This window comes from Drosophila bipectinata, chromosome 3R, assembly GCF_030179905.1.
Source record: "Drosophila bipectinata strain 14024-0381.07 chromosome 3R, DbipHiC1v2, whole genome shotgun sequence".
Classification (NCBI taxonomy): Eukaryota; Metazoa; Arthropoda; class Insecta; order Diptera; family Drosophilidae; genus Drosophila; species Drosophila bipectinata.
The window spans coordinates 15,190,520-15,205,278 of NC_091739.1; the positions used below are offsets into that span (position 1 = coordinate 15,190,520).

Sequence of the window (14,759 nt, forward strand, 5' to 3'; positions counted from 1 at the left end):
ACTCCGATTATGAACCTAACTAACTTTTAAAAATAGGTCTCTACATTTTCCCCAAAACTCATATTAAACCGTGTTTGAGGCGGAAAACCAAGACTTGGAAATGTTTCCCCACAAAGTCGACTTCTTTTCATTAATTCATGAGGAAACCCTTCCGGAGCGCTTAATATTAAATGACAAGGCGTGGAGTGGTCCTACAATTGGTTTCCAGGAAAACAAACCCACTCAACCCGACCTGTCCTAAACCCACAACCTGCTCTCCAAATCAGGATGTGGGTTTACCGCAGCCTGGTGGCCTAACCCCAATCACAAGCACCATTCCAATCCGCTGCCTGGCGACAGCCACAGCTCTTGGCGGCAAACACTGCTTGTGGCTTACCTTTGAATTTCGTGCCGATGGCTCCCTCAAAGGGTTCCAGGATTTGGACGCTGATTGAGTTGTCGCCGGTGACGTCGACGACCACAGAGGCGGGTGCATCTGGCGGCCTGGCCTGATCCCAGCCGAGCTGCAGGCGGCGCAGTCCCTTCACCCGTCGCTCCCAGATGCCAATCTGCTTCTCCACCTCGCTGCCCGTGCACCCGGTGACCGAGGCACTCGAGTTGCCTGCAGAGTAAATTAGAGTTACCAATTAAGTGCTCCTCTAAATTGGCCACGATGGCCACTCACCAATTATGATGCTCGAGATGGAGGGGCGCGATGCAAAGATGGGGGGGCACAGGCCCTCCGGTCCACTCAGATCGTGGATGCGGGACTCGGCGTCCTTGAGCAGGCCGTTCAGTTTGGTGCCGATGGTGTCCACGGAGACTGCAATTGAAATTGATCGGTTAAAAGAGCAATCGGAGCGCACACTCGACATTCATTTACATTGAGAGCCCTCTATGGCGCCGTGCTGGAGGAGCATCCTGGTCATGGAGCGGTTATTGCTTAGAACTGCCAGGTCCAGGGCGGAGAGACCGTCGCTGTTGATGCTGTAAGAATTTATTGTATAACTTTTGTACCAAACATATAGATCTTAAAGCTTACCTGTTCACATCCACATCGGTGGATTCTAGGATGGTGCGCGCCTTCTCCAGGTGGCCGTGTTCCACCGCCGAGAACAGAGCTGCGAATAGTTTTTGGAAAGGGTAAGTACTTCCATTTAAGTTGAAGAGAAAACCTTAAATCTAATTAGTTTTAGTGGCGATGCGTGCCATTAAGTTGGAATGCTCTAAGAGTTGCAAAAACCATACCATGCAGGTGCAGATTGCTCTGCGTCAGCTTATCCAGCTGGGCTTGGGCCAGCTTCAGCTGTTTCTTGGACATCTTACTGCCTCGCGGATGGGGGGTGTTCCCGGGGTTCTTGCTTCGCAGCTGCACTGGCTGCCTGTGCACCGACAGCTGCTGGCCGTTGGCGGATGCGTTCTCATCTCCGGCCCCCAGGGTCGGGGAGTCGGGCGACGAGGACCCGGTGTCCTCGTGGTCATCCCGCAGCTTGGCGTTCTTGGGCTGGGAGTGCCGCGAAATGCAGAGCTGCGACTGGGACTGAGCGTGGGATGGCGCGTCGGATCGCGCCTGGGGCAGGAGGAATTCCATTTCCTTGAGATCCTGTGACTGGCAGGAGATGGCGGTGCGAATCTTGGCTACCGTGGCATGTTGGGTCAGCTGCTCTGACCAGCGGCTAGTGGAGAGCAGCGGCGCCGGGTAGTAGGTGGGATAGGTGTCCTCGTTATTGTTATTTCCGGCGCTCGTAATTTCACGCTTCTCACGCAACTTAACGCTATCGATGTCACTGTCGCTGTCACGTTTATCTCTGGGCAATATATTGTCTGCACCGCCGATTGAGAGCAATAATAAAAATAAATAAGGGAAATCAAATTGAATGCAAAATGAAAATCAAATAAAAATTAAATAGAAATTAAGCTCGGAGGTTCGGAGGGTAAATATTTACAATGCATGGCGATGAATGGCCAGGAGCACCACGAATAGGTAAGTTTGTGTGTTTTGTGAGAGCGAGAACGTAATTTAATTACAATAATAGCTGTGTTGCGGGTTCGCTGCTGCGAATGCGATTAATTAAATATTAAACATAAATGCCGTTTCTCCTATTCAGCCCGACATTGTTCTATGCAATCCGGAATGCCACCGGACAACCAAAGCCAATTAAATTAATTATGCACAAACCGTTGTGGATGCAAGTTATTGCGGGAGTGTTGGAGTGTGGAATGTGTGGTTGTGTTAAGTGATTCGACCATGCAACGCGATAAAAGCAGCCAACCCACCTGCACCTCATCCTGAGTCCGATCCCCAAACCCAAGCCAGCAAAACCCACGGAGATGTTAGCGAATCCGCCCACCCACCAAAAAAACATGAGAATACTCTCTTAATTCTTAAATGATTCAACTGGAAATAGTTTTAAAGTAATATTAAATCTTGAAACGGAATCATTCTTAAGAGGAACATTGTATTCTCGGATGGTTTTTCTGAGTGAAGCCCACTTTAATTGGCGTTAATTCTTTAGTTTCAGTTGCAGTTCTGTACAGCAGATATACCATTTATTATGGCTGTGGGTTGTGTGAGAAAATGATGATGAATGTGGCCCAGTTAATTACCCCTCATGGGGGCATCGATGGAATACGGGTTAAGGGCAAATAGAGAACTACCGATCTCTCTTACCATCGATGGCATAGTGGCTATGGCGACGCTGTCGTTGCGCCGAGGATGCCGACAAGGATGACGATGACGAGCTGGCCTGGTGGTGACGCTGATGATGATGGGGGGACACTTTCAATTGACAGAACCTGGTCAGCTCGTTGAGTGTGTGAAACGATTTCTGGCGGACGAAGACCGCCGGCGAGCGCAGGCAACTGCTCATGGGCAGCTTCTGCGGCGTGTTGGGGATTTTATTGCTATCGCTCTGGTAGCATCTGGAAGAGCACACAACATTAACGACCCGATTTGGCCATGGATTAAGCCAGTTTACGTCGACTGCACATGTGTCTGTGTATCTATGTATTAATGCACGCTCATGAAATGAATATTCATCCCCGTCTCCCACTCCCTCTACGGGCTTCGCTTCTTCGAAATGGCAAAGAAAAATGCAAACGAGTTGCTAGGAAATGGCTTTTGTGATATAATGATTATTCACGGAGTATCTGGCCAGGGAAACCCTACCCTTCCTATGAATACACACACGGCTGCTGATGTCTTCCTTTCGAAATAGTTCGTTGACCTACTTCTGAGGCATAAAACCTCAAATCCAAACCTGATGGGTGTGTTGAAATGAATGGGTCCAATAAAATGTTGGAGCCATAAAGAAAATTAAACACTATTCCACCAAGACACCACTATGGTTCCTACTCCAATTCCGGCTAAGATTTCAGGTAGAGGGAACTTCCTTCTCAAGAAAACTGAACAGCATCCCCACAACCTGTTTTTCAAAATCACTATCGTGTCTCACATCCTTTGTTAATCACAACAATCACTTCTACTTCCTTAAATCTTAGACTTTCATTATCTCACTGTTTGAAAGGACACCTACGACTGTTCAAGTAGGGCATCGGCTTCCTGATGGTAGCCGTGCGCATGCGCGTCGTTCCATAGATTCCCTGCTGGGCATTCCTTGTGATGTCCGCCAGCACTCCATTGGATTCCTCGCCGTTAAGACTGCGCTCCAGGTCAGAGTCCACAGTCGCCTTGGGAGCTCTTTCCATAGCAGGGGGGCGGCAGTAGCTCTCGGGGATCTGCAGCAGCTTGCAGGCCTTCCGCGGAAGCGTGACACCTACTGGGAGAGTGCTCATCAGCCGCTCGATGCCCAGCTCCTCCTGGTCGCCGTCTGGGGGGTTCATCTCCCTCTTGAGAGGCACAAACTCGTTCTTTCCCTTCACCTTGGTGGTCAGCACGGCCACCTTGTCCAGGTCGGTGAGCATGCGCAGTGCCTTGGCCGCCCGGCTCTTGTCCAGCGTCGCGGATCGGGCGTTGCGATTGCGCATGTGCAGCTGGGTGCGAAGCTTGAAGGGCGATTGCAGCGGCAGGGCGGGGCTGTGCAGCTTGCTCTTCAGCCGCCGGAGGGAGGAACGGACTGAGTGAGAGCGACGTAGGGCGGGCAGCGAGTCGCCGCTCTCGTTGTCCTTCCCCGGAGTGGCTGGTTCTCCTTCCGCTGCCGCCATCGCCTGCTGGTCTCTGAGCTTGGCATATGATCCAAGTGCCTTCCGGCGCTCCATTATTGTTTCCTTGATTTTTATATGATCTGTTCAGTGAATTTCTTTGTGCGAGGTTGCTTATCCTTCGCAGGACACAAGTTTTCCGATTTCGGTTGGGTTTTTTTCAGCAGGACTTTCCGTTGTGCGCGTCGCGTGTTTCAAAAATAAACTGAGAGGAGATTCGGGAAGTGATTCCATTGTCGTCGAACAGGCTCTCTGGTACTGGGTTTCTCTATTCCCCTAAATCTCATTTCGATCACCCCTGCCATATAGTACAGTCAGGGTGGTTAAAATATGCTCTAAATATAGAGCTAAAAAGAACTATAGGATAGGGACTATACGGCCCTTGGAATAAGTCTTTAATTTTATAAATTCCCAAATAGGTTCCTAACTTCCCAGCCTCAAAAAGTATGTCATATTGTCGGTGGTTCTAGATTGTTACCCTCATCTGTGTGGGGAAGTAGAACCAGTACCTTTCAGGTAGCCATTCTCTCCCAGACCTCACCTACCTCTACCTACCCTTAAACATTGTTTTCAGGAAATATCGCTCACTCATTCTACTTGATCTGTGTATACTGGTCTTCGCGCTTTTGGTTTAATTTTAGACATTCGAATGCACATACCTGCCTTCTAAATCTCTTAAGCTGCCGCGGTTCCCAAAAGACACTTCCAACCCAAAAAAAAAAAAAAAATCCTAAGGATCCTAAGGCCGCGAGTCCCAGGGCTGTCTACATGTGCTGGTGTGTGAGGAGGGGGTGTTGTAAAATCAATTATCCGGTATTTCGAACATCGAAAACCAAAAACAAATAGCGGAGGAGGTCCTTGGAGGACCCATTCAGCGGCTGCATGGCTCGTCCTGATTTATCGACGAGGTGTCGTCGTCGCCTCGGGGGAATGAAGACAAATGGAACAAATGGCATTTGTGTCGCGACTAGGAGTCAGACCCCTGATTAGCCTGGCAAATGCTGCAGGGCGCAAAAGTGGAAAACTAATTGGAATCTCGATGACGATGACGGAGGGATGGAGGCTGGGAGATACATGGAAGCATGTGCCCCCAATCGAAACGAAAAACTGGTTTCATTGTTTCTTTAAAACCAAATACGTGTGTGTTTTTGTTTGCTAATTTTAGACACTGTCGCACGATTGTTGTTTAGTCCACCTGTCAACATCCACTTAACTGCCCTGAAATACGGGGAATTAGTGACTCTCGGAAACTGTCTATTAATATTTAAACGCTTGGGTGAGGTCAGTGCCGAAGGGCAATGCAAGTCAGTGAGTCAACCGAGCCACATATGTGGATTAAGGTTCAGATTTGATTTGGTAAACACATTAATAATTGACTCATTGTAAATTAATCTGTCTGAAACTAATCTTCAGACACGGTTTTGAGTAATTAAATTACTCATTTGCTCCGATAACACTAGTGCAATTATCAATGCTAGAGCTTAAGTTAATTATGATAAGCCTCACTGCTCTGTAATTATTACAATTGCTATATAGACTATCGAAGCCAAACAGTACAAGTATTATAAATAATAAATCATTCTCTACTTAATCTCAAAGATGGCTGACAATGTCTTCGGCACGCTCCGCATCAGCTTAGGGCTGCTGATGTTATCACGGAGCTGAGTTGGACGGCTGTCAGTCCCTTGCCTCTAAAATCAAACTAAACTGTCAATTGAGGGTGTGCAATAAATAAAATTTGCTGACCCATAAACTTACGAAAAAAGAGGAGCCCAGCTGGAGGAGGAAGATGGTTGGTTGGTTGCTTCGGGCACTCGGTTTGCAATTGCAGGATAATAAAATTTATGAAGCTACGCCGCACGAAATTGCCCAACATAAATCACAGCGCAAAGGCTCTCGACGACAGCACTAGGAGGAGCTGGGCGGTGGAGGGCCAGGACAAGCGATGATGTGAGAGGACAGGATAGAGGTCATCCATGGTCCCAGAGCAGACAAAACAACATAATCCACTTAATAGAGACGACAACAGAGTCTCAATAATGGGGTGTATCCCGACAGGCCCTCCCCGGGCGCCCTTGAGGGAGGAGCTCTTGGGTATCTCCGTAAATTATGCCGATTTCATCTTGCATTCTGCGCTGTCATAATTGTTAAATCTACCACACATTTAGCAAACTTACGAGACACCCAAGCAGCCAAGCGAGAGAGCCAAGGCATTTTCGACTTAATTTAAATAAATTTGTCGCTTCCTCAATAAAAGCGAGTCAAGTTCTGGTCTGGAGACGAGGATGAAAAGCCAGTCGCAGTCCGGAGGCAGACGGGCACAAACAAAAAGCATATTTTATATGTCTCTGATTTCGAGTGCAAATCGCATTATGAGTGAGCGGCAATAACGACAACGGCGGAGTTCGGCGGAAACGCTAATTGAATTTAAGTAACCAGAGACCCCAAGGCATTCGAAAATGAAGGAGCGAGGAGCACCCACCCATTCCCCACTCCCCAAGACGATAAGAGCTAGCTACAACTTGACCTTTGTCTCTGCAATCAGCCAACGCATTTAATTCTATTGGTTTACTGTGCCAAATCACGAAACTAATGTATTCATATTAATCAGATATGCAAATTGGACCCTCGTCGCTATCGCCAAATGAAAAGTCTCACAGAAAAAGCAACCCGAAAAAAAAAACGGAAAAAGTCCAAGCCAAAATGGAAATAAACGTTCTGACCGGGTCACATGCGCTCTCCGATTGGACTTCCTGGCCTGGCTATTTGAGTCTGCCCCGCCGTCCACCATCCTCCTCCCTGGTCCCTGGTCCGCTGTGGAAACAAACACAAACCAATAAGCCAGCATTTAAAATTATGTAAATCCAGCGCGATTTGCACAAAGTTTTTGCCGCAAAAAATTGTTTTTTTTTTTTGCCCTGAGCCGGGTCAAGGCGCAAATCTGTCGTGCAAAAAGGGATCTGGCTTTTTTGCGTTGATTTCTGTTTTAGTCTCAGGACTACTGGTCCGCAAATTGAAAAGTTTATGCGGGCCAGGCCGTCCAGCCTCTTAAAAATGCTAAATACTCATAGAAAAAAAGGTTAAAGTTTAAACTTACTTAAACAGGAACTAATTTTGATAATTTTTTAGACAAAAACAAGACCTGACACCTTCATTAAAGGTCGAGATGGACCAAGTCTGTTATTTGCAATTGCGTATTGAATTTCCTTAATCCTTTTCGCCTCCCAAAAGTTTCATAGACGTCTCACAATACCCTGCAACAAAAAAATGCTCTCGTGACACATTTGGGTCATTCGGCAACAAACACAAATACAACCTCCCAAGTGCGTGTATCTGTTTTGTGTGACCTTTGAGGGCATTAAGTTCAAAAGTCGACCAAGTTTCCTCTGCGGCCTGGAGCCCTGAGCATTTAACATATGTATGTATGTATGAACGACCGTAGCCATTCATTTGCATTCTCCAACACTCGCTATGTGTGTATCTATGATTGCTGGATATCCGCTTCAGGCCCCTGTTTTGGGTGTTCTATCCCGCCGTGTGGGTTCTCCATACGTGCTCATTGCGCTCAACGTGACAAACGAAACTTCAATTCCAAAGAATGCCCCCATGCTCCATGCCCCATGCCGCAACTCCCCAACCGCCGGCCGATAAAGGCGCAAGAATCACAGCTACAACGGCAACGGCAAACGACGATGGCAAGCATTTCATTTATATTGTTTGATATAAAAGTCTTTTGATTGATTTTACTCGCTTATCTGCTTTGTGAAGCGATTTCCATGAGAACAGCAGCCCCCCAAACAGCACAAAGAAATAGCTATAGACCTAGACGGGGCATAGGTTGAGGTAACTGGAGAAGAGACTGGGGTCAGCTGGGTTGAAAGGTAGTGCTGGCTCTTTAGCTTTTTTTCTATCACTTCCTAGAGTCTTTAGATAAACGTTTGTATGTTTTAAGCTTAATAAAGACTTATATTCTCATCAATAATTATTTTTTATTAAATTAAACCAACAACTGACAGTCCCTAGCCACCCATAACCTTGTCTGATGGAAGACCATTTTAGCTCCCCAATTTGCATGACTCGTTGGCCTCAAAAATCGATGAGGGGCCACGCTTAAAGAGTTACTCCTATTACAGGCTGAGATTCAATAAATTAACGTTTCTTGGAACCCGATGGTTCCGCTTAATGAGTCAGCCGTGGGTGGAGTCGTTTTAGATCCGGTGCTAATGAAGCCATTCAACGGATGGAAGTTCAAGAAAAAGCTGACTGCATAACTCTCGGTCTTAGCGACCCTAAAAGCTGTGATTATGAGCCCGAGAACAAGATTTGTCATACGATAAATTAGACTGCTCACAGTGCTGTCTTTTGTTTCCAAATTCCCGGACCCGCATGAGAGCGGTTGTTATTCAAATTTCGTTACCGCACCAGTCACGCTATTGCCCCATTTCGCAGAAGGCGAACAGCGCTGTCCGGCAGCGCCTCAAATCACACATTCTACCGTAATCACTGGCAACCCCACCTACCTAGATATGGAGGTAGTTACTCCACGTTCTGGGCAGAGACTAGCCTTATCTCCCGATATTATACAATACACATCGACGACAACTGATATCTTTCAGACTGTCGTGTAGTTGTTTGGTTGTTTATGTGGATTTTCCATGAGCTGCCAACAACTGCGATAGCCAAGTTAAAAGACGGAGGGTAAACAAACTCGAAGAATTGGTAAAAGTTACGAGCAGTGGGCCGCAACAAATTTTGCGATGAATTCTTTTTTAATCAAACATTTAAAACTTTTTAATAAGTGCACGACTCCGAAATAAAATAGAATAACGCTGGGAAACTTTGGCCAGCGGGGGGTGCCGTTCCTAAGTGCTTCAGAAACCAAAAACCCACCTTCTTCAGGTGCCTGTGGCTGGCACAACTTAGTCACACTGAGAAAATAACTTCAGAGCTATATATAGTAGAGAAATGCATCATCTGACCTTTCTGGAAAGCTGCTTGAACATTTTCTCCTCTGCATGACACCCGAGAAAAACTTATTTTCGCCGTGCTTTTCGCCTTAAAGACCACAAACTTTCATTTTGCCATATTTTTTATTTTCCGGGCTCCGGCTCTGAAAGAGAAAAACCCCAAAAAAAATGTGAGGCGCATACATACGTCACTGGAGCTTTGTGGGAGAGGTGGGCCGGGTTGGTGGCCGGAAAAAGGGGTTTACGGGTTTGTTTTGCTAAACGAACCGCGATAGAAACAACGGCCAAAAAACAACCGTTGAAATATTAATGGTCAACATGAACTTCGGCTTCAATTTTCAAGAGGGGGCCTTGCCCGGGCGACCAGTGGGTGGGGGGGTTGTTCGGAAAATTGCGTGCTGCGCCAAGTTCCAGCTGTCAACTGCAGCTATGCAGTAAACACACCGCAAGCAGAGCTGCAGCTTCTCATATTGGGAAAAGAAATGCCAGCGCTGGGATAGTTTTGTGGGTGGAGGCGAGGAAGGGGCTATGGGGGGATTTTCCAAGTAACAGATGAAACCTTTTCCTTTTCAGACGCCGACAACTTTGACTTTCCTGCGGTGTGAATAAACCTTGGCTTTTTGAAAAGCCAAGACAACGCAAAAATGTTGCAATAGTTCAAGTTTTTCATGTCGTTGCATATTTCTCCCTACCCCCTCCCCTACATCACCCACCGCCCCCCTCGACGACAACAAAGTAAGAGGCTGCCTTTGTGTATTCCCAGTGTGTGTGTGTGTGTATGCGTGTTTGTGGTAAAGTGCATGAGTCTGTGTGAGCTTACCTGTTCATTGTGTGGGGAATGTATTTAAAATTGCAGCACAAACCACTTTCATGAAAAACGTCGACTGTGAATAAGACAACAACAAAAACACAAAAAACAACAACAAAGATCAGTCGAGTTGCAAAAAAGCTTTTACAGTTGCAGGGCCTCTCGGTGCGGTGGTTGTGTGCGAGTTGGAGTCCAAGTGCGAGCGAGAGGGTCACTTGTAATTATGTTGCAGTGGCAAGCAGGCGGCTGCAAGAAGAAGAAGCGGTTTCGACCAGGAGACAGTTTGATAGACACGTGAGTAAATTGGCCGCTCTCCTGCCGTTCGCCCTCTCGCTTCCTCTCCTCGAAAGTCTCCAAAAGCAAAAGTTCACTTTCGCTGAACTCTTCTTTGCAATTGTCTTTTCCGCTTTCTGCGCTGGTGTGTATGTGTGTGTGTAATGCACGTAAGTATGTATGGGTTTGTTGTTTGGGGAGACACACGAATAACAACGAGAGTTGGACATGCAATCCAATTACCGTTAGAGCCAAAATGTCTCCCAGCAAATTGCAGTTTTTAGTGGCACGTAATATTTAATTAAGATTGCAAATATACACACACACGAATTTCTCTTTGGCCCGCAGCAGTTTGGCTTTATATGAGTTTTTGTTGTAATACTGATTTACGTTTCTTTTTTTTTATAAACGAAAGCGACGCCTTTAGTTTTTTGACACTTCTTAAGCAGCAACAGCTCGCACGCACACACAGATACACTCCCGCTCGCACCGCCAGCCAGTTTCGGCTGGCTCTCCCGCTACGGCGGCGCAGGTAGCACAGGTAAGACTCTCTCCTTCTCGCACACCAACACAGCGGCGACGCAAACAGGTAGAAGGCACTCACACACACGTCGACGTCGCAGCAACTGAAGCAGAAACAACTCCGGAGAGACGCGTTTTTTTTTCGTTTCCACACAATTTTCACAAATTCACAAATAATCCGATCTTATTCAGCACTTAGAGGCAAATATCTTCACTTTGTGTGATGTGATGGGTTTGTTATGCGCCAATTAGAGTGCTACGCCAGCGCTTTTCAAACGGAAAACGTATACTTGATATTCGCGACGCCGCAGCCGCAAACGCGAGCGATCTGCTCAGAAGACGATCGTTGAATGAGCGAGAAGGAGAGCGAAGTTGCAGTGATCGTGGGGAGACGTTGACGTTGCTGCCGGCGTCGGCGTTGGCGTCGGCGTTGGCGTTGGCGTTCGCGCTGGCGTCAGCGTTGGCGTTGGTCATTAATGGGCAGCGCTTCGCAGTTAGTTAGTTACTTGTGCTGACCATTTTTAGCACTACAAGCCATTTTAACGGGATTTATTTAAAAAAGCCGCCAAAAGTAACTAAATTATTATTTAAGTTTTTAAACATTTAAAATTTTATATTAAAGCTAATTTTAAATTTTTTAAAGTTAAATATAAAATAATATCTATCTAAATAGGCAGCACTACTAAAAACTATGATAAAAGATGAAAGGGAAAGAAGATCGCCATTTTCTTCTATCCAAGCTCAGTCTTATCACAGTGACGTATAGACTGCTTTGTGTATGTGTGGGTGTATTATTAATGCTCTATCATTATCATACTTCTCCGGATGTTCGGATATTATTACAGAAAAATTAACTTTTTTAGTGCTTAATATAATCAGCTCTGTTCACTCGATTTTTAGTTTATCGTAGAGCGCTTTTGCCTTTCTTGTTCCAGCATTTCCGCTCTGATAGATTTTGAAGTGCAAGTTCGGTTGAAAGTTTGATCATGAGCTGCTGAAAGTTTGTGGCAAGGAAACCACTTCTGGATTCTACCCGAGTAACTATGTTTTCAACCAATTGAACCACACGATGGTGCTTCTGAGGCACAACTTTTAAGCCCCCCAACTAGTTGAGAACTTTAAAGTCAGCTTTCGTCCGTGTGGCGACTAAAAGTGTATCCTCTTTAATAGACGCTTTTACAGCTGGTCTGTTTTATTTAATAAACTTTTGTCCCTGATTTACAGATTGCTCTGCTCCTGCTCCAATCCCCCGGATTTTGAGATGCGGGCCCAAAGCTCTCGGGCCAAGTGGCAATCGATTTAATGCCGCGCCTGCTCGGCTTTCCATCCGGAAAACTCAAGTGCGCATTTGAATTTCAATCAGTCGACTGCAGCGAAATAAATAAGCCATCGAAGAGGTCCTTCCGCCCACTTCCTTTGGCCTATTGGCTTTGGAAGCTTCCTAATAAAATGGTGATGGAATAAGGATGTTCTATATATATCCGCAGGAAAAGGGGTTAAAGTGACTTAAATTTGTAAAATTTTATATTATAGAAGAAGTTACCCTGAAAAGTTAAATATACTATACGATATGTATAGCCAAAGTTACTATATATTTCTCTGTGTGTAGCCACAGACTATCAATATGGCACGCATCGACGCTAAAACTAAGTAGAAATTGCGGATTCCGAATCCGATTTGCCGCACTCACCGTTTATGATTCTGGTCAGCTTGGAGCGCCTGGTGGACGAGGGGCTCAGCATGCTCTCGCGCCTGCTGCCGCTGCCCCCGCTTCCCCCGTTGCCACCTGCTGTGTGGTGTCCTGGGCCCGTTCCGCCACCGGACCCGGATCCGGCTGCCGAGTCACCGTAATTGACATTCAGCTGGGCCTGCACCTGCGAGCCAAAGGAACTGCCCGTGGAGGTGGAGTAGAGGCTGCTGGCCGAGGGTCGCTTGCTGAAGGGGGAGGGTCCACCTGCCGCCGAGGCACCTGGCGCCGTGACTGCCAGCGAGGAGCGGGGCAGGTCGCTAAACACAATCTCGGCAAAGGAGTCGATGCTGGCGGAACGCTGAAGAGCACTGCTGTCCTTGCGCCTGAAAGGGGACAAAAAGTTAGATACAAGACACAGAAACCAAAGTCATGAAACACGATGGGCAAGTCAATGGATTATGCAGAGGACTCTGTGGAGAGGGTTGGTATTATGTGGGGAATAGTGCAAACTTGTAGAGTATCGTAATTACTTTACGCTGTCGGACATTTTAATGAGCTGCCCACAGACCATTAAGTGTCGCCGCGGTCACTGGCCGGCCTAGTTGCCATAATGTGGCCGTTTTTTATGACCACGCCAGAGGAGAAAGCCGCTCTCCAGAGCAATACTATAGATAGAGTGGTTCTAAGACACAGCGGGAAATGGAAAATTATATTTACAAGATACTAAACTACTGCTACTGCAAACTATAAACTAAGAAGGCAATTTTTTTGCTTTGACTTGTGTTTTCTCTAAGTGTAACACCAGCTGGCGCTAATGTGGTTCTGTGGATAATGTTGACAAAGTCATGTATCTGGCCAAGAAGAGTATTTCTTCATTCAAGTCATACATTCTCCCGCTTCTAGCCTCTTTTTCCGCACTTTTCTTGCGTGAATGACTGGCACGCTTTTGCTTTTCCCGTTGGCTGTTGCTGTTGCCGTTGCCGTTGCCCATGACTGGCCAAGTTTATGGCCAGCAAATCGAGGTAAGTGATGGAGCTGATGGGTCAAAGTAAACTGCAATTTACGGGCCACTTGGCGGCCTAGTAATGGATTAATTTGCCATCTGCTTGAGAGCTGGCCGAGTGTCTAACTGGGAGGAGTAACAAAAAAAACACTGGGAGGCCATAACTTGCAGCTCATGATACCACAGTGAACTTTTCAGGAAAGTTTGTTGCGTTCGAGTTTGAGCTTCAGTTTGAGTTTTTCGCGGCGGTGCAGCATGTTTTTCTGTGTTTACAGCACCCTGAATTAATTTGCAAGCCGCACACACAAATTGAGTTGCCCCCTACCATGGCTTTTGCTCATTTACAGCATTTGCATAATCAGAGTCAAGTTGGGAAACTCGACCACATTAAGCACGCCGCAGCCTTGAACCAACTTTCTCTATGCAAACGTCACTCAACCAATTCGTCCTCCAATACAGGCTCACGCATTAATACCAGTGAGGGGGATGGCTGTTTTGTAGTGTGTCTGAACAACATGTCGTATGCGCAACATTTTCAATTAAAACCGCAAAAGCTGTCGGCAATCTCAACGCCCTCGTAAAGTTAATTTGAGCAAAAGAACCGAGGGGGGAAGAAGGAATAGCTGAAGCCTCATAGGATGCATTTGTACACTCGCTAATTCAGTTAATCCGAAACCATAATAATCCAAAGGCAGCTCTTCCGATCTGTGTGTCTTTTCCACCCACGAGACAATTAAGCGAGTTTGCAATTAAACACATTCATAATTTTCCAACAGCTAAATACACTTAATCAACGCAAATTCAATCAAATTACGACGCTTTTAAGCGGCAAACGTAGGGCTTCCCCCCGGTCCTTGAGGAACCCTTTGAAAATCATACTCGTGTTTCCCTAAGAATACTCGAAAAAATGCTCAGGTATGTTGTGTTTTAGAAAGTCCCAATAAAGTCTCAAAACTTCATTTTATCTTTTTAAAAATTCTTAAAAATCTTCGATTTTATTAAAGACTAAGTTTTTTGTTTTTATTTTTGTAAAGTTCGTTATTTTTTAGAGTGCTTTCTACCCCTTACCGAAGTTTATTGCAAAAGTTCTACTCGTCATCGTCGTTGATGGCTGATGTGGGAATGGGCGGTGGGGCGGACTTGATGGTCTTGGGGCGGGAATGTTTCTTGAAAGTGGAAGCATAAGAAACTCCCAAGCCACAGACACATTTCAGGCAAGGCGACAGGCGGCAAGCATAGACCCTAGTTGGCTCGACCTGGCCGACTGGCTGACTGGCTGTTGTGGCTTGTTGTCCTTGCCAGTTGTCAACCTCATTGTTGGCAGGCTGAAAATGCAGATGAGAACCGACAGGCTAC

The 14,759-nt window shown here is 46.4% G+C and overlaps 1 protein-coding gene across 4 annotated transcripts in view; it reads right to left on the reverse strand.

Moving 5' to 3' along the window:
* Window positions 1-14,759, reverse strand: part of wake (wide awake) — a 42,212-nt gene that overhangs the window by 5,147 nt on the left and 22,306 nt on the right. Inside the window, exons 1-8 of one of the 4 annotated variants that reach the window (XM_070281724.1) lie at window positions 10,793-11,045; window positions 9,928-9,991; window positions 2,651-2,901; window positions 1,228-1,803; window positions 1,022-1,100; window positions 863-966; window positions 665-802; window positions 377-601 (exon numbers count right to left, since the gene is read on the reverse strand). In XM_070281724.1, the coding sequence (XP_070137825.1) occupies window positions 377-601; window positions 665-802; window positions 863-966; window positions 1,022-1,100; window positions 1,228-1,803; window positions 2,651-2,901; window positions 9,928-9,935 (1,381 nt within the window). In that variant the 5' untranslated portion in view covers window positions 9,936-9,991; window positions 10,793-11,045. Of the gene's footprint in view, window positions 1-376; window positions 602-664; window positions 803-862; window positions 967-1,021; window positions 1,101-1,227; window positions 1,804-2,650; window positions 2,902-3,515; window positions 4,344-9,927; window positions 9,992-10,792; window positions 11,046-12,400; window positions 12,784-14,759 lie in introns of those variants that run through there. The other 3 variants (XM_070281725.1, XM_017247857.3, XM_017247856.3) reach the window with 3 other exon arrangements.